The following is a 19,370-nucleotide window of genomic DNA, read 5'->3' as shown; positions in this document are numbered from 1 at the left end:
GTTAATGCTACATCTAGTTCTACTAGTACTTCTGCTTCAGGTGGTCCTCCTTCTTCTGCTAAGAAAAGGAAGAATAACTACGGCAAACCGCAGAACAAACCCAATAACTCAGGAAAAAGCTCAGGTAAGCCTTCTGGTGGTTTTAAGGGTTCCAAGAAACCTGGGTCTAGTACCTAGGTTCTTGCCCCCTCGTACGTTATTGACAGCTTCCCCAGGGGAAAATTTACAACAAGTTCCTCAAAAATCAATACCAGTAGGGGGGAGGTTAAGTTTTTTCCTAAATCAGTGGAAGAAAATTACCTCAGACTGTTATGTGCTGTCAATAATTCGAGGGGGATTAACACTTCAGTTCAAGAACCCACCTCCTCTGTCTGCAGTTCCAATAAGTTTGTCTCATACTCAAGACCCAGTAAAGTGTCAACTTCTATCAGTAGAAGTGGACACAATGTTACAAAAAGCTGCAATAGAGGAGGTGTCGATCTTAACTCTGTCTCCGGGATTTTATTCCCGTCTTTTTCTGGTTCCAAAGAAGACTGGAGGAATGAGGCCGGTCATAGACCTATCTATTCTGAACAAATTTCTTATTGTTCCCCACTTCAAAATGGAAACAAACAGATCCATCAGGGCTTCAATCCTTCCAGGAATGTGGACTACTTCTCTGGATCTTTCAGACGCGTATTTCCACATTCCCATTTCCCAAACTTACAGGAAATACCTTCGCTTCGTTTGGAACAACAAAGTTTTCCAGTTCAAGGCTCTCCCTTTTGGCCTGTCTACAGCCCCTTTGGCTTTTACAAAAATCATGCAGGCAGCTATAGCTCACCTACATTCCCTGTCTATTCAGATTCATTCCTACCTGGACGATTCCCTTCTCAAGGAATTTTGCCCAATCAAATTGAGGGTTCAGACAGATTTGGTCATCAATTGTTTTCTGTCCCTAGGTTTCTTTATCTCTTGGAAAAAGTCAGAGATAATTTCGTCTCAAGACTTTGTTTTCCTGGGAGAACATTTCCTAACCAGTGTAGGCCTAGTCCTCCCACCAGAGGAGAAATTTACAAAACTATGTCAGAAAATACATTTATTCCTGACGGTTCAATCAGTCACAGCAAGTCAATTCTTGCAACTTCTGGGTCTATTGAACTCTCTGGCAGATGTAATTCCATTGGGACGACTTCACATTCGTCCGCTTCAGTTTTATCTGCACAAGTTATGGATTGCAGCTTCACAAGAATGGGAAGCATTGATTCCAATCACTCAGCCTTTATTTCCACACCTTCAATGGTGGTTAGTACGGGAAAATGTAATGAGGGGCCTATGTCTGTTCCCTCAAATTCCCAGTCTAACATTATTCACAGATGCCTCCACCCTCGGTTGGGGAGCATATCTGGAGGGGCTTACAATCTCGGGAGTCTGGAGTCCAGATCTTTTGGAAGAGCATATCAATGTATTGGAAATGAAAGCAGTTCTGTTTGCACTGAATCATTTCCAAATGTCTCTAAAGAATCAGTCTGTCATTCTGGCCACGGACAACACAACAGTTGTAGCTTATCTCAAGAATCAGGGAGGAACTCATTCACCTTCTCTTTATCAGATAGCCAGAGACATTCTCCTTCTGTGTTTTCAACTCCAGGTTCATCTAGTGGTGAGACATATTGCGGGGCACCTCAATATTCTAGCCGACACTCTATCCAGATCCCTTGCTCCAGTAAACACGGAGTGGGAACTACTTCAAGTAGTTTTCAAAGCTGTGACTCTTCATTGGGGGTCACCTCAGATAGATCTGTTTGCGACCAGTCTCAATCACAAACTTCTAACATTTGTGTCTCTGGTTCCGGATCCAAAATCTTTTGCGGTAGACGCAATGAGCCTATCTTGGAAAGGAATGTTCGGGTATGCCTTCCCTCCTTTCAGGTTTCTCTCCCCAGTACTTCAGAAAATAGCAGGGGAAAATTGCAAGATCATAGTTATTGCTCCAGCATGGCCAAAACAGTCTTGGTTTCCAGACCTTCTGCGCCTTTCATGTGCTTGTCCTCTAGTTCTACCTTTGAGACCAGACCTTCTGTCTCAAATCAAGGGCAAGGTTCTTTATCAAAATCCAGAAAAACTTCATCTACACGCCTGGCTTCTCTCAGGGTTAGCCTCAGAAAGAGAGGTTTTTCTGAAGGAGCAACCAAGCATCTCACAAAGTCTGTCAGAGACTCCACTAGCATTGTCTATGATGCAAAATGGTCAATCTTCTCAGATTGGTGTAGTGAGCGGGAAATTGATCCTTTCCAAGTCACTGTACAACAATTAGCAGACTTTCTAGTTTTTCTTTTTGAATCCAAAGGATTATGTCCCTCTACTATTAAGGGATATAGATCAGCTATCTCAAGAACTATTCATATTTCTGATGGCCCAGATTTTGGAATCAATGAGCATATTTCTCTTTTGGTTCGTAGTTTTAGTCTTGAAAGACCAAGACAAAAAACTTTAGTTCCTAAGTGGGACCTTGGACTAGTTTTATCCTTTTTAAAACTTCCTCCTTTTGAACCAGCAGAAACAATAGATTTAAGGTTTCTTTCCTATAAATGCTGTTTTCTTTTAGCTTTGGCTTCTGGACGGAGAAGGAGTGAAATCCATGCCTTCTCTATTTCTGATGCTTGCCTTCGATTTAACAGGGATAAATCTTCTGTTACTCTTTTAACGGATCCTGCTTTTTTGGCAAAGAATCAGATTCCAGATAAGGGTGCAGAACCAGTTGTGATTCCTGAACTCCCTAGCGATTCTATTTCTGTACTTTTATGTCCAGTAAGAATCCTTTCTATTTATCTGGAAAGAACGTGTAGTTTACGTTCTGTTTCTAACTCAAGACTCTTTATTCCTATTAAAAAAGGAATCTCAGATCTTTCTGTTAAAACTATTTCTACTTGGATATGCAAATGCATATCTTTAGCTTATGGTTCTTCTAAGGCAGAACTTTTAAATAGTTTTAATGTTAAAGCCCATGATGTTAGGGGTATCTCTACATCCTGGGCTCTGTTTAACAGTGCATCTTTAGAAGAGGTACTGTCTGCAGGTTTCTGGAGAAATGAGAACTCTTTTATATCTCACTACCTCCAATCTATGGCTACTTTTGCCGAGAGTTTATACTCTCTTGGACCTATAGTTTCAGCACAAAGATTGAACTTTCCTCCTGTTTCTTCTGTTACAGGGGATTCAGCTTTACGTTAGATTCTGTTACTCAGAATTTATGATGGTAACGTATTTATAGCTATAAAATATTCAAATTTTAAAGTAAATTTGGATTTTATTAGATAAATACTTACCATCATAAATTATAGGTCCCATCCACCTCCCCTTCATCCCCTTTCCTTATGTTTCTGTCTTGAGGAAATTGAATGGAAGAATATGGGCAAACAGGGGTATATGTCCGGACCAGTGAGAGTACGTTTATTTTTAGTAGGGATTTTCCATCTGACCTATGACGCAATTGGGGTTACACTCAGAATTTATGATGGTAAGTATTTATCTAATAAAATCCAAATTTACTTTAAAATTTGAATATTTTGTTAAAATCAGACTAAGTTTAATTTTGGACCCCGATTTGGACCAACTTGAAAACTGGGCCAATAATCAAGAATCTAAGTACATTTTTAGATTCAGCATATCAAAGAACCTAACTGATTCATTTTTTGTCAAAATCAAACTAAGTTTAATTTTGGACCCTTTGGACCTTAATGTAGACCAATTTGAAAACGGGACCAAAAGTTAAGAATCTACATACACAGTCATGACAGTTAGATTCGGCATATCAAAGAACCCCAATTAATCAATTTTGATGAAATCAAACAAAGTTTAATTTTGGACCCTTTGGGCCCCTTATTCTGTTGGGACCAAAACTCCCAAAATCAATACCAACCTTCCTTTTATGGTCATAAACCTTGTGTTTAAATTTCATAGATTTCTATTTACTTATACTAACGTTATGGTGCGAAAACCAAGAAAAATGCTTATTTGGGTCCCTTTTTGGCCCCTAATTCCTAAACTGTTGGGACCTAAACTCCCAAAATCAATACCAACCTTCCTTTTGTAGTCATTAACATTGTGTTTAAATTTCATTGATTTCTATTCACTTAAACTAAAGTTATTGTGCGAAAACCAAGAATAATGCTTATTTGGGCCCTTTTTTGGCCCCTAATTCCTAAACTGTTGAAACCAAAACTCCCAAAATCAATCCCAACCGTTCTTTTGTGGTCATAAACCTTGTGTCAAAATTTCATAGATTTCTATTAACTTAAACTAAAGTTATAGTGCGAAAACCAAGAAAATGCTTTTTTGGGCCCTTTTTGGCCCCTAATTCCTAAAATGTTGGGACCAAAACTCCAAAAATCAATACCAACCTTCCTTTTGTGGTCATAAACCTTGTGTTAAAATTTCATAGATTTCCATTCACTTTTACTAAAGTTAGAGTGCGAAAACTAAAAGTATTCGGACGACGACGACGACGACGACGGCAACGTGATAGCAATATACGACGAAAATTTTTTCAAATTTTGCGGTCGTATAATGAGCTATTCCTTTGGAAAACTGTGTCAATAAAAAGTACTTTCCATATAAATATGATTATTCAACGATTCATGTGAAATTGTTTGTAGACTATTTCTATTTACTTATTCAAGTAAAATTCATTAATACATGGTATATATGAAGAAGTGCATTTATTTTCTCAATTCTTATAAATGGAAGAATTTTCTTAGTTCACTTTTGGTCATTCAAGGCAAGGATATGGTTAATTGTTTTTAGGTACTTGGACATTTACTGACTATGTTTACTGATGACCTGGATGTTCCATGCAAAGCAAATGTTATGCCAGCTATTTCTTCGGAAGATTTCAATAGTTTTTTTTTCATATTTCCTACTTCTGAACATTACATTTGTCTAAAAATTAAGTATAGTTTAATTTCAACAAAGCAGTATGTGAATATTTTACTCCTTTTTTGATGATTATCAGGATACCATAATTTAGGTGGATGTTTATTCAATAAAAATATTAGTATAGGTTTCCTACTTTGACTATTTCCTCTCCGTCAACATGCATCAGTTTTTCTAAGTGAAGTCGAAGTGCTGATGGATCCAACTCATTCAATAATTCCTGCCACTTCAACAACCCTAGAATATCCACTGCAATAGAAAAAATACTGACATCAGTAATTTTTAACAGCAAATAGTAAATTCTGGATAACTTTACATGGTATAATCTGGATCAGTGGATAATTTTAAAGATATCTAAGCCCAAAAACTGAAGTAAGTTTATACAGCAGACGAAAAAAGATATGAATAGTCCATAAAAAAAAATTTCCTGTATTTTTTTGTTTTTTTGTACATAATCTAAGCCACCCACAGATAATTTCTTTAATTCTGTATAATTCTTAAAGTTGTTACCCCAAAAATATTTCCACCCAACACATTTTGATTACCGTTTCTACCCACCACAAACACGTTTTCAATAATGGAAAATACCTTGAAATAATGTATAAAAAAAGAAGATGTGGTATGATTGCCAATGAGACAACTCTCCACAAGTGACCAAAATGACACAGAAATTAACAACTTTTGCCAATTTTCACAGAACAAACAAAAGCTCTGATCTGGAAGCTCTTTCTAAAGAGAACAGACAGAGATGTGGGGCTGCATAGTATTGCATTCAGTTCCTTGGTTTTATTAAGCTCCACACCATTGTGTATCAATTTTGTAGTGAAACAAATGCTCTGATTTTCAAAAGTATGTCATTTTAAAGGATATGATAAGAACATTATCATTATGTGTGAGTTTTGTAGAGCAAACAAATGTATTGATCTGGAAGCTATCTCTTTGACTAAGGTAAGAACATTACCAAATATGTGTGAGTTTTGTAGAGCAAACAAATGTATTGATCTGGAAGCTATCTCTTTGGCTAAAAGAAGAACCTTACAATTATGTGTGAGTTTTGTAGAGCAAACAAATGTATTGATCTGGAAGCTATCTCTTTGGCTAAAAGAAGAACCTTACAATTATGTGTGAGTTTTGTAGAGCAAACAAATGTATTGATCTGGAAGCTATCTCTTTGGCTAAAAGAAGAACCTTACAATTATGTGTGAGTTTTGTAGAGCAAACAAATGTATTGATCTGGAAGCTATCTCTTTGGCTAAAAGAAGAACCTTACAATTATGTGTGAGTTTTGTAGAGCAAACAAATGTATTGATCTGGAAGCTATCTCTTTGACTATGAGAAGAACCTTACAATTATGTGTGAGTTTTGTAGAGCAAACAAATGTATTGATCTGGAAGTTATCTCTTTGACTAAGAGAAGAACATTTATATGTTGTACTGTTATACCACTGTCCCAGGTTAGGGGAGGGTTGGGATCCCGCTAACATGTTTAACCACGCCACATTATTTATATATGTGCCTGTCCCAAGTCAGGAGCCTGTAATTCAGTGGTTGTCGTTTGTTTAAGTGTTACATATTTGTTTTTCGTTCATTTTTTTTGCATAAATAAGGCCGTTATTTTTCTCATTTGAATTGTTTTACATTGTCTTATCGGGGCCTATTATAGCTGACTGCACAGTGTGGGCTTTGCTCATTGTTGAAGGCCGTACAGTGACCTATAATTGTTGATGTCTGTGTCAATTTGGTCTTTTGTGGATAGTTGTCTCATTGGCAATCATACCACATCTTCTTTTTTATATTACCATTATGTGTGAGTTTTGTAGAGCAAACAAATGTATTGATCTGGAAGCTATCTCTTTGACTAAGAGTGAATGGTCCACTAAACAGAGGCACTTTACTGTCTTTGTGTATGCCTTGTTCTTCGAGGTCATCCCTAGTACACGGCAGATCTAAGTATGGTGCTTGTTTATCATCTTTTTTCTCTATCTGAAATTACATTTTTGAAAATGGTGAACTACAAGTTACTCAATGTCACACAAAAGATCATTTTATAATTGTGATTTTTGTCAAAATATTTTTTTTATATCTGCTTCAAACTGTGAGACAGTAAAAATATATTAAATTCAATTAAATTAAATACACTTAATCTAAAATTAATTGCCTCTTCATCCTTTTAACAATAACCATTCTAATATTTGTAATAAATGTCCCAAAAGGTATCCATAAAATAACAGTATTTTTCATCAAATAAAAAATGGAAAAACTATATAAAAACGTTCTACCAAGAAATGTATGTAAAACTGCTAAGTTATAGGAAAGAGTTAATTTGTGTGGTTTTCTATGACAAATAATTCTTAAATAAATGCAGTTCTCTGTATACTTTTATAAAGTCATTAACATAAGACACCTGTTTCTCTGATATAGGTATATGCTTTTGCCAGGAATTGCACAAACATGGTTTTATTGTTTAAGCTAGAGTTTACTATAGTAAAAAATAAAGTATTTTTCAAATTATTCAGTCTGAACTGGTGAATAAAAACACATAACAAAATTCTTTTAAATGTTTTTCTTCCACAAAAGAACCAATTTTCAGGGAAGTGACCATTACAAGTGTGGAAGTATTGTGTGTTTATAAATAATAAATATCAACACTAGAACTTGCTACTACATGTATTAGTATATTAAATTTACAACTTATTGGATCAGACCGGTTGTTGAAAGTATAATGAAGCTTTGGCATCAAAGAATTAACATATAGTAAAACAACTTAGACGTTAAATCACCAACTTTTCACATTTTTAACAAAATAGTCAAATAAAAGATTACAGTGCAGGAGATACTTTGATCAAGATACAATAACATTTTTATCTAAAACAACAAACTAATTTGCAGCTTATTTATTGATGCCATGACTTTTTGTATGTTGATTGTAAATGAAATATTAACTAGATGTGTCAAAGCGACACAAATGGCCCCGTCCCAAAAAGTTGAAAAATCTGCAATTTCAATATTAACACATGTGGACACAAACATGATGGTAGTCTCACATATCAAAAATCAGCTAAAAATCTGGAGGCGTATAGAAAAAAAAATCTATATAACTTAAATAATTTATCAAAGTCCAAAGCCCGTAATTTCAGCAAAAATTTGCGGAGCGGAACAAAACTTAAACTTGACATGTAACTCATCATGGTTAACTCACATACCAAAAATCAGCCCAATATCTGCAGGTCTTTAGAAAAAAACTCTGTATAATTGCTTGTTGCGGAATGACGGAATTACGGAATTTCGGAATTACGGAATTTCTGACAAGGGTAAAACTATATGGCACCGACAACTTTGTTGCAGGGCCATAAAAACTGCAAAAAATAATTTGAGAATTTGATTAATTGAGAATGAAAAGGGCTGTAACCATCCCCTTGTTATCCCCTGTCATTGCAATAAAAAAAAAGGTCTTAAACAATTATAAATTGATGTTCTTAATCTAGAGAACTACATTCATCAATATATCTGTATAATCTATGTTATAGTGTAAAAAAAATGATTGATCAAGTGCTTAATAACTAATTTTGCAGTGATACAGTGTTTTATTAGGGTTAATTGTATGTGGATTTTATTCTGTCGGATATGTCTTATATACTGTTGTTATAAACTTGTAAGTGAATATACATGAAATTATATATTAAATGATGGTATTCTACCTTTTTCTCAATAAATTAATAATTTAGAACAGTTGAAGAGGAATATAGACTTGCTAAAAATTATCAAAATGTCACTCAACAGGATCACACTAGAACACATGATATGTTTTCATATATAAAAAAGTTAAAATTACAATATACGCACATAATTCATTAAACAAACCAAAATTTTCCTATATGTTTCATACAACATATCTTATTGCCTAACAAACAGTTTTTTTGGAGTACTTTCAATATAATTCTAACATGTAGTATGTGGAATATACAGATTAGTTGAAACATACAGGAAAATTATGGCACCATACTAACAAAAATACTTGATTTAATAAGTTCATTTACCAAACATTTCCAAAAATCAACACACATGAAAAATAAAATCAGAGGCTCCCAAGAGCCTGAAAAGCTCTACTGTTCAGTAAATAATTTTTTCTACATACCGGAAACCATTATCACATATGTTTTTTTTAAAATCTATATTAAAAGTAAATACCTAGTTTTAAAGCCTATATGCAATCTACGGTCATGTAGAAAGTTAAGTTGATTACATTTAGTCCCCAATGTTAATACTTATTAGGATATCATTCATTATAAATGGTGGGACTTTTGCAATTCTAATATAGAATTTAGTTTGATATTAATTAAATTTTAGACTTTGGGTCAATTTTTTTTTTTTTGGTGAATATATATTTGACATCTTTACAGCAAAAGTTATGAAAAATCATCATTTAATGCCAAGAACTTCTTTTTAAGGAGTGAATGATTCATCATCTTTGTGTGTAAGTAGATCTTGTACATGTATTGCTTATTGATTTTGCTGTATACATTTTTTGTCGGTATATAAAAGTTACAAGATAAAAGGTTAAACATGAAAGTTGGTAAAAAGTAATGATGCTCTTTAGTCTTTGTTTATCTCTAATAGTTTTAAAGATACTAAGCAAAAACACTAAAACTGGTTCCAAAAAAATGCTATTTAAAGTTAAAAAAAAATTTATAAGGAGTCAGAAGATGATTTAAATCATATTTGTAGTTTTCTTAATCCTGCTTGGCTGATTCTTTTTGCAGATTGCAGTTCCTGTCTATTTAAGAAATAATTCATGGCAGCTGTAGATTTGTTTTAATTTAACCATGGGTTGGCCATTTATATTCAATCATTTTAAGGGTATCAACTCCAACTAGGAGTCATCTGATAATTTTGACAATTTATAGAAATTCAGTAGATTTTGATTTGTACCAATGATTCCATTGTCAAATTTTCTCTCTCTATTATACTTTTCAAGATATTAGACTGTTACTTTAAAACATCCATATAACTATGATATACAAATTTTAGCAACAATGGGCCATCTTATTTGGGTGACAGATACAACAAACTTTATTTCAGGAAACTATTAAGATCATCCAGGTCAAGTTTAGTTGAAATTAGTCAAGTGGTTTTCAAAGTTTAAAATGACAAACGACAAGACAGATGCAAAGTGATGGCAATAGCTCACATATTACATGTGGGCAGGTCAAATTGTTTGAGCATAAAAGATCCATCAGATTTGGTCATTGGATTTCCAGCAGGTAATACTTCAGATAGAATGACTGTATTAAAGCTGTTATCCTAATGCCAGCAAGTTAAAGGTTTGGTTGGCTTGCTTGCTTTGTTTGTTTAAAAGCTTGTAATTGTAATGAATATTGAAATCTGCAATCAATTGATAGGTGGGGCTTCAACTTGTATACATTGCTTAACTTCAAATAACATTTATAAGTATAATGTATACAAGAGGGCGACCTACATTTGCACGGATTTTAATATGACACACATTACATTTGTGCAGAGAAATGGTAATACGATTGTGCGAAGTTACCTGTAGTTCACCAGATTTTTTTTTTTTACCTGTAATTTGTTTTTAGATTATTGTTTGGAATATAAATTAGTGATCATGCCACACCTTGCTATTTCATATATAGACAAGTCTTTATTTGTTTATATAGACATTAACCAGATGCTCCACAGGGTGCAGCTTTATACAACCGCAGAGGTCGAACCCTGAACAGTAGGGGCAAATATGGACAGAACATTTAAGCTTGATACAGTTCTGAATTTGGATTGTGATTAAATAGTTGACACAACATAGGTTTCTGACACAGAATGAATGTGGTCTAAGAACTTAAACTTAAAAACTTAAATTTTTTAAATTGGACATTTACCTATTATGGTCCAATATCCAAAATTTAAATACATGGTTAGATTCAGCATATCATAGAACTCCAAGAATTCAATTTTTAATGAAATCAAATAATGTTCAATTTTAGACCCTTGAGACCTCAATGTGGACCAATGTGATAACCGGGCATAAATAATAAAAATCTAAATACATGGTTAGATTCAGCATATTGAAGAACCCCATATATTCAATATTTGTTGAAATCAAACAAAGTTTAATTTTGGACCCCGATTTGGACCAACTTGAAAACTGGGCCCATAATCAAAAATCTAAGTACATGTTTAGATTCAGCATATCAAAGAACCCCAACAATTCAATTTTTGTTAAAATCAAACCAAGTTTAATTTTGGACCCTTTGGACCTTAATTGTAAAATAATTTGAAAACAGGACCAAAAATTAAGAATCTAAATACACGGTAAGATTTGGCATATCAAAGAACCCCAATAATTCATTTTTTGATGAAATCAAACAAAGTTTAATTTTGGACCCTTTTGGCCCCTAATTCCTAAACTGTTGGGACCAAACCTCCCAAAATCAATCCCAACCTTCCTTTTGTGGTCATAAACCTTGTGTTAAAATTTCATAGACTTCTATTTCGTTATACTAAAGTTATTGTGCAAAAACCAAGAAAAATGCTTATTTGGGACCTTTTTTTGGCCCGGCCCTAATTCCTAAACTGTTGGGACCAAAACTCCCAAAATCAATCCCAACCTTCCTTTGGTGGTCATAAACCTTATTTTAAAATTTCATAGATTTCTGTTTACTTATATACTAAAGTTATTGTGCGAAAATCTAATGTTTTGGGACACGACGACGATGACGACGACGACGCCAATGTCATACCAATATAAGACCAAAAATTTTTCAATTTTTGCGGTCGTATAAAAAGCAGCATTTATGTAAAAGAATATTATTGAATATAATACAGTGACTATCATGAAATAGAACATTCAAAGTATATAGTCATGAATAAAACGCAGTATACATGGAGATCACATCTATATGGGAATCATCTATAGATTAGTCATTGTCTGGTACTTGTATCCTATCGATTTGAGATGGCATTGACGGGAAATTTCACCATTTTGAAATTTCAAGAAATTGTTTACCGTTAAACTGAATTTTTTATTTGTCTGTGCGGTTAAAAAGGCTTGGTTATCACTGTCGCAAACTTTAATGTAAGTAGTCGCCTGAACTTGTAGATAAATCTCAACGCAAGTATAGTTGGTTGGATGAGTGGAATAAAACTGTTCATTGTAATGACTATAAAATATCTAGCCCATTGTCTCAGAGATAATAAAGTTCCATCTTGTTAGTTTATTATTATTATATTAAGTAAATTTGTTCAAATTTATTTTATTTAATTTTAACAATATCAAGTAACTTTTTTTACTTTTCAAGTAAGATTTATTTTTTATATGTCTTTGTATAAATCCACGCAAATGTAGTAACTTTTCAACAGGTAAATTTCGCTCAAACGTAATATGTTTTGTTGAAATGTGGATTTTTTGCGCAAATGTAGGACCAATCTGTGCAGACCTAACGTGCCGATACAAGATGAAACTTCACCTATCTACTGATTGCAAATCAATCTTAATTACAATGTTTGAGCAAACATTTATACAAACAAAGTAACTAAACCTTTATTTTGCTATCTTCAGGATAACAGCTTTAATATACAACTGAAGATAGGTCATTAATGCAATTTCTTGACAACATATTCCATCTTTGTGTCTATAAGTAAGAAAGTTAATTAAGCAGAGTAATTCCTATAAGCATTTATCTTCCCAGAACCAAGACAACAGGGTTAATAACAATGGTTTCCTTCATTCTGCAGGACCTCACGTTCAATTAGTGTAGTGGCACTGAAGAATTTTAATTAGTTATTATTATTTAAGTTTCAATTCTCTTCTTCTGCAATGCATCAGTAAATGAATTATAAAGAAACTTTTAAGGATTGTAAATCGAAAGAAAGATCAAGAGGATATAATTATATAAAGCTTCAATGTTTGGAATTATAGTCAATCCATCTCTCCTGTAATCTATATGGCACCAACGGAATATCACAATTTTATTCTTCAATATGGATGATTTACATAGGAATCTTCTTGTTTTGAATCTAAGTGGAAAGGTAAGAGCTAAGGATACTGATAAAAAAGATATTTCTGGAATAGATATTTATATGTTTTCCGACTATAATTTGTCCAATCAATTCTAAGGGGTTTAGCACGCAGAAAACAGAATAAGAGGAAGACCGTATTATATATTATCTATATTATAATATATTTGTAAAAGCTCCAGTGTGAATACTGCATCACCATGTGTTTATTTAAAAGCTCCTTTGTGAATACTACAAAAACCATGTGTTTTATTTAAGCCTCTTTGAGAAAAATGTTAAATCATGTGTCTACTTGAAGCACACTACCACTCCACTGCAGAAAATCCATATATAAAACTGTGTCATACGATATTATAAACACATCATGACACACAATTAATGATTGCTCTCCCTTAACCACATGTTAACATTGATTCATGCCCCTGAAAACCTGACTTGAAATGGATTAGAAACACACTTGTAAATGTATATTTATTTTTTTTAAATTTAGAGGAATATTTCGAAAAAACAATTCTGTTTCTTTGTCATATGTATATAAAAGTAAAAGTGTGAGTTTACTATCCATTTCAGTCCGTATTTATACCTTATGATTATCAACCTTCTCTAACTTTTCTAACTCAAACAATACAGAATACCTCTGTTTTTTAACACTTGAATGTCTCTGAGACTGAAACAAAAATCATTCTTAATTCTGTTTTTGGACTTGTCTATGTTTAATTGTTATTTGCAAATATTGAAATGTGTTAGTCTGTAATTAAGGAACATCCAACGATTCAAGAATGGTTACAGTGAAGTTCCAGATTAAAGATAACTTCTTGGAAAGATCAATACAATAATTTTTTTGAGATTTTTTTATCAAATGAACCATAAAAAGAATCATTCAACATAAAACATTGTTTAACAAATTCTTTCTTTGTTTCTTGTAGTCAAGATTTTCTTAATAAAAGTGAAGAATTCAAAAATAACTATTTTTATATAATTTGTTTAGAAAAAGTGAGAACAAAATTCTCATACATTTTTAGTCATAGGTTATAGTTTAAAAAATAATATACTGAATACAATTACTACTGTGTTTGTTATAAACTAGAGTTAATCAAATATCACACTTCATAAAATTCACTCAGGTTAAATGACCACTAGTAAACTAAAAATAATGATAATGGCATATTTAAATAAGTGAGCTGTTAAAATATACATGCCAGTTTAAATGTAATATTTTAACATGAGTTTGTGCCTATCTTGCTTGCCATTTAAGTCCTTGAAAGTTCTTTCAAATCACAGCAACTTAAACTTGGGCAGTTATAAAGTGCTCTTATTTATCATATCAAGAATAATTTTCAAAATGGTTATATTGTTACACCAGAAATATGAAAAAAAAACATTCTAAATTAATAAATCAAATAAATGTCTAAATTGCATCATAAACCAAACACAATTTCTACAGCTATCAAACTAATACAAAATGATTGTTAATGAGGTTAAGAAAACTTTCCCATAAAGAAAAAAACTTTGACATGTTGGATGAAATCTATTTAAAAGAAAACAAAAAACCTAAACTACTCAACATATTGAAATGAAACAAACTATTGATTCCTTAACCCAGTAAAAAATTACCCATTCATGAACAAACCTGTAACAAATGAAAATGAAAGTATGATCTTGCACCACATGGAAATTAAAAAAATCCTTAACACAACTTTTTACTTTAACATAATTGTAAATGTTGCTGTCAATTTATAGTATAGCAAATAATTCAAAAATTCTGAACAAACTGCAATCTGTTTTATTGAACCAGTCACAGTGACTTCACTCAGGTTCTTCTACAGCAGTTGGTAAACATTTTTGACCAGTTGAACTGTTTAATTGATAAAACAAATTGCAATGTGGTCAAAGTTTTGAATGATCTGCAATAGGTGGACAGCAACACTAGCAATCAAGTCACTGTTTAACAAAATTAAACTGTAAACTGAAATGAAAGGAAAAGGCAAGCATGATAGTCTATTAAATAAGCGAGGATTAATTAGCGTGACAATAAAGCACCACAAACACAATGTCAGTATTTACCCCGTCATTTTTATTCTGAAACAAAGATGGAACATTTCACATGCATCCTTAATTTGTAGCCTGTCTGCACTAAGTGAGCCAAAGAAATAATATTCTATGTTTTGCATCTATATTTGTATTGGTTTTTTTTTTGCATAAATACAGACTTAAACAAATAGTTTTTAGACCAAATTTTCATCATATATAGGAATTGGAGATATTTTGGTGCATAGTAATTTGCAATACTCTGATGGTCATTTTAATTAAGCATTATCTGAACTTGAAAATGTCTTTCATGAAAACATGAAAATCAAATCCTTAAGTTTAACACATTCTGTTTTTGTTCTGTCTAAAGGATACTTTCCAACATTTTCCTTACACAAAACATAGAATTTAATTACCATGGTCTTGTAATGTGAGTTGACAGAGATTTATTATTTCTAATACTACTAGATTACAGAATTAGAGCTAGTTAAAAATAGGAAATCTGTAAATATGAACATACTAAAATTACTACAATGGAAACTCTTGCACACTTAATTTTCTTAAATTGTGTTTCCTCAAATGTATTCATCACTGTGCAATTTTTTACTTTATTTACAAACCTAGGATACTGTGTCATTTTCATAAAAGTATAACTGCATATCAAGAATACAGAAATAGAGGCAAAGCTAAGAAAATTATATGTGTATTGCCATTTAACTTTATATCTTCAACATTTTATTTTTAATGATGGACTCAAGTATAAATCGTTGTAAATTCTTCGTAAAAAAAATTAAAAAATTGTGATTTAAGATCACATAAGTGTGTGTCTGTTTCCTATTTCCTGACTAACTATAAAAGTTTTAACAAAACCACAAAATTTATGAAAATTATTACAAGGGTAGTCTATACATAACATTAGTTTAACACTACAAATTAATTGTCTAGTTTTTTTGGTCATGATGACTTTTTAACGTATTACATAAAGATTTAATTTGAACTGCTTATTAAATTTCTACTCAAATGAGAGAAAGCAATGTTGAAGAAATAAATGCAAAACAGAGGGTGTTGCCAGGAGTCAGTTGCAATATAATATTTTAACATTTTAACAGAGAACTTAATACCACAGGTTTCTAGACATAGAGAGAACTTTCTGTTTGTAGGTGTAACACTAAATACTACATCAATATAGCTTTTCACCAGTTTTCAATTGTAGAGCTTAGCCAGAAAAAAAATGTCATATTTCAGCAACTAACTATTCATTAGAGTAACAATATTACAGAATAAACTAGCTAATCAGATGTTGACATCAATTTTATGTTAAAAGAATTAACCCCATTCCTTGATTGGCATCTAGCAAAACAGGCCACATATCTTACCCCCATTCTAAACCTTATAATACCAATCTCGCATATCTCCTCAATGTACCTCTTGTTTTCTTACCTTATAGACTAGTAGATTGTGGTCTGTATCGTTCAATGTTGTACCATTTTTCTGGTTCAGCAGTTTAATAAATGACATGGCAAATGGCCTCTCAGATCTATCTTTGCCTAAATGTTTTAATATACATATTTTAAAACATTTGATACAAACTTGATATCGTAATAAACAAGTCTTTGAATGTCTTATAACAAGTTAAAAATATCATCTACTTTTATTGAAATTTTGGGTAAATCAGAAACTATCAATCAAATGACTTTTTTTGTCTCAAAACATAGATTAAAATTTATTTATTATCAACCCTTATCAAAATTATGATCAACTCTACTGGCAATAATGGAATATCTTATACCAAAAAAATCTTACTTTCACTGGAAGACCTGTGTTTAAATAAAAACTTCAGATGAAGACCTTTAAACTCCTCCTCTGTTGATATGGCAATCTACAAAATAAAGGTATATAAATAATAGATTACATATTCTGTATGAGGCTTCTCTAATAGACAATTTTCCTTTTACAGACTTTAGACTCCAGAGTACATAGTTTTAACAGGTTACCTTCTCTTTCAAAGGACATTCCAGTACTCAGTCAAGTAAGAGCAACTAAAAGAAGTAAAATCAAGCTTACAATCTGTGCAATTAATGGGAAAAGAGGCATATGTTCAGTGGTTGTCGTCTGTTTATGTCTTTCATAAGTGTTTCTCGTTTTTTGTTTTTATATAGATTAATGGATGGTTTTCCCGTTTGAATGGTTTTACACTAGTAATTTTTGGGGCCCTTTATAGCTTGCTGTTCAGTGTGAGCCAAAGCTCCTTGTTGAAGGCTGTACTTTGATCTATAATGGTTTACTTTTATAAATTGTTACTTGGATGGAGAGTTGTCTCATTGGCACCTATACGACATCTTCTAATATCTATATAGATATATACATATCAGATATCAGAATGCAAATTCTTATTATTTTAATCCTCACCCAGTTGCATTAGCCCAGTAATGAAAAACATAGCAATAAATTCAGAATTTACTCTATTTAAATGATGTATCTAAGGAAGTGTAAAGTAAGCAGATAGTTAAATACATGTACATTGCTCTTCATATTAAATGAGGAACATCCATAGTACATTTACAAACAAGTTATTACCTTTATAGTTTCAAACCATTTAGGCTTATCTTCATGATAGAACACCAATGATCTGTACTCATTTGTCATATCATTCCCACAGCCATAACTTATAACATCCTGAAATATATATATATATATATCCATTATTTGCCAGGTGAACACATACAACTGATACAAATAATCCCCATCCTAGTTCCTAAGGCTTAATGACTCTTTTTTAACAACTATTCATATGACAACTAGTATGTTATAACAAATCTTATCCTGGAGTAAAGTAAAGCATATAACTTCCAACATTTCTGCATGGCTTTATTTCTATTCTTTATATCTTTTTAAGATATCTCTCATTATTTTACTTATGCCCTTTTAAAGTCATATGAATGGTTATCCAATTCTTGAACCAATGCATGTATATATCATAAACTTAATCTTCTGTGCACAATTTTATCATTTTTTACACAAAGATATCATATAATCGTCAATTTTTTTTTCTCTCTGTCTGTTATGATGTAAATATATGGCAGCTTATTATTTGTAGTGTTTTGAAGCCGTAGTTTACTGATTGTCACCTTAAAGTAAACAATCAACAAAGAAGAATGGATATTGAGCAAGTGCATAACATGTACAATCAGATAATAGTTTATTTCAATGACAAATCCATGCGTATTGTTATCACCAGATTTTTTATGAGAAAGGTCAAACTAGGGTCACTTGCATTAGAAAATATGTCGGCAAATTGCTTCCTGGAAGCAAGCAATTAAAAAAAAACAAGTTGCTTTCTTTAAAAAAAGAAATGCAATCGTAAACCCAAATGCTTGTTTGGTATTTAATATTAGATAATTGTTTACTTAAGATGTATTGTTTTATATAATTATTGTGGTATAAGAATTAAAAACTGACATTGATTGTTTACTTAATGAAATTACAATTCAATGTGGGTTGATATATTTTCGCTAAAGCTGTGATCACACATTCACGATTTTTACTGCCGTCCTTGACAGGACCATTCCCAATTAAAATTTGTCAAAAGTCTGATCAAGATCCTGTGAATCGTGGAAGGAAATTCAAACTTTAATTAATTAATCACGACAACAATCAGATATTGTTCAGGAAGCGTCGATATTCAACCGTTTCCAAGAGATTTTTTTCACGATAATCCCGTTCTCAATCCGCTTCTAATCCAATTTGTATCTTTCGCAAAGTAAAATTCGACTGAATTGGTCACAACTGCATCCCGATTCTACCGAATGTAATCCGACAGAGATCAGACAGTGACCAGACAGTGAACCGACGCTGACAGAAGTTATCCGTTCGAAAACTGTCAACATACTCGGGATGATCAGGTACTGTCGGAACGGAATTCTATCACGATCCTCTCTATCTCATTGCAAACGTCTTTGGCTGGTCTCAGTCATATTGTATTCTGTAATTGTCGGGACTCTGAGGTGGGTATCATTGGCGAATTTCGTATTAATAACAGGACTGTTCCGGAACGATTTCGGCAAAGACGGTTTGAAATCGACTAGATCTAGATGCAATCTGGACTCAATCGGCAGAAAAACATCAATGAAAAATTTCTCCAGATCATTCCCGTTACACAGGACACCGTCCAGAAAACACAGAACAATGTTAGAATTTTTATCCGATACAGCAGAATCTGCCACGACATAGTCACGCTTGTCATCCGGCTAGACAAAGTCGGCTGAGTTTCCCCGAATGTTACGGGACGCACCTAAATGTTGGGGTGCTTCGCCGAACTATCAAGACCATTCCCGACCCGTAGACTATCTGTTACGAATTTAAACGACTGCGTTCAGACAATGATAGGACATTCCAGATAAT

General features: G+C 32.6%; 1 protein-coding gene across 9 annotated transcripts in view; it reads right to left on the bottom strand.

Annotated features, from left to right (window-relative positions):
* The window catches only part of LOC143072513 (dedicator of cytokinesis protein 1-like), a 125,159-nt gene that overhangs the window by 64,207 nt on the left and 41,582 nt on the right, over positions 1-19,370 (bottom strand). For 8 of the 9 annotated variants that reach the window (XM_076247467.1, XM_076247459.1, XM_076247464.1 and 5 more), the window contains 6 exons: positions 17,547-17,645; positions 16,773-16,848; positions 16,410-16,516; positions 15,006-15,020; positions 6,713-6,896; positions 5,051-5,163 (listed from right to left, as the gene is read on the bottom strand). In XM_076247467.1, coding sequence (XP_076103582.1) covers positions 5,051-5,163; positions 6,713-6,896; positions 15,006-15,020; positions 16,410-16,516; positions 16,773-16,848; positions 17,547-17,645 — 594 coding nt within the window. The remainder of the gene's footprint in view (positions 1-5,050; positions 5,164-6,712; positions 6,897-15,005; positions 15,021-16,409; positions 16,517-16,772; positions 16,849-17,546; positions 17,646-19,370) is intronic. The other variant, XM_076247460.1, reaches the window with a different exon arrangement.

This window comes from Mytilus galloprovincialis, chromosome 4, assembly GCF_965363235.1.
Source record: "Mytilus galloprovincialis chromosome 4, xbMytGall1.hap1.1, whole genome shotgun sequence".
Taxonomy (NCBI): Eukaryota; Metazoa; Mollusca; class Bivalvia; order Mytilida; family Mytilidae; genus Mytilus; species Mytilus galloprovincialis.
This window is presented reverse-complemented; position numbering and strand designations above follow the sequence as displayed.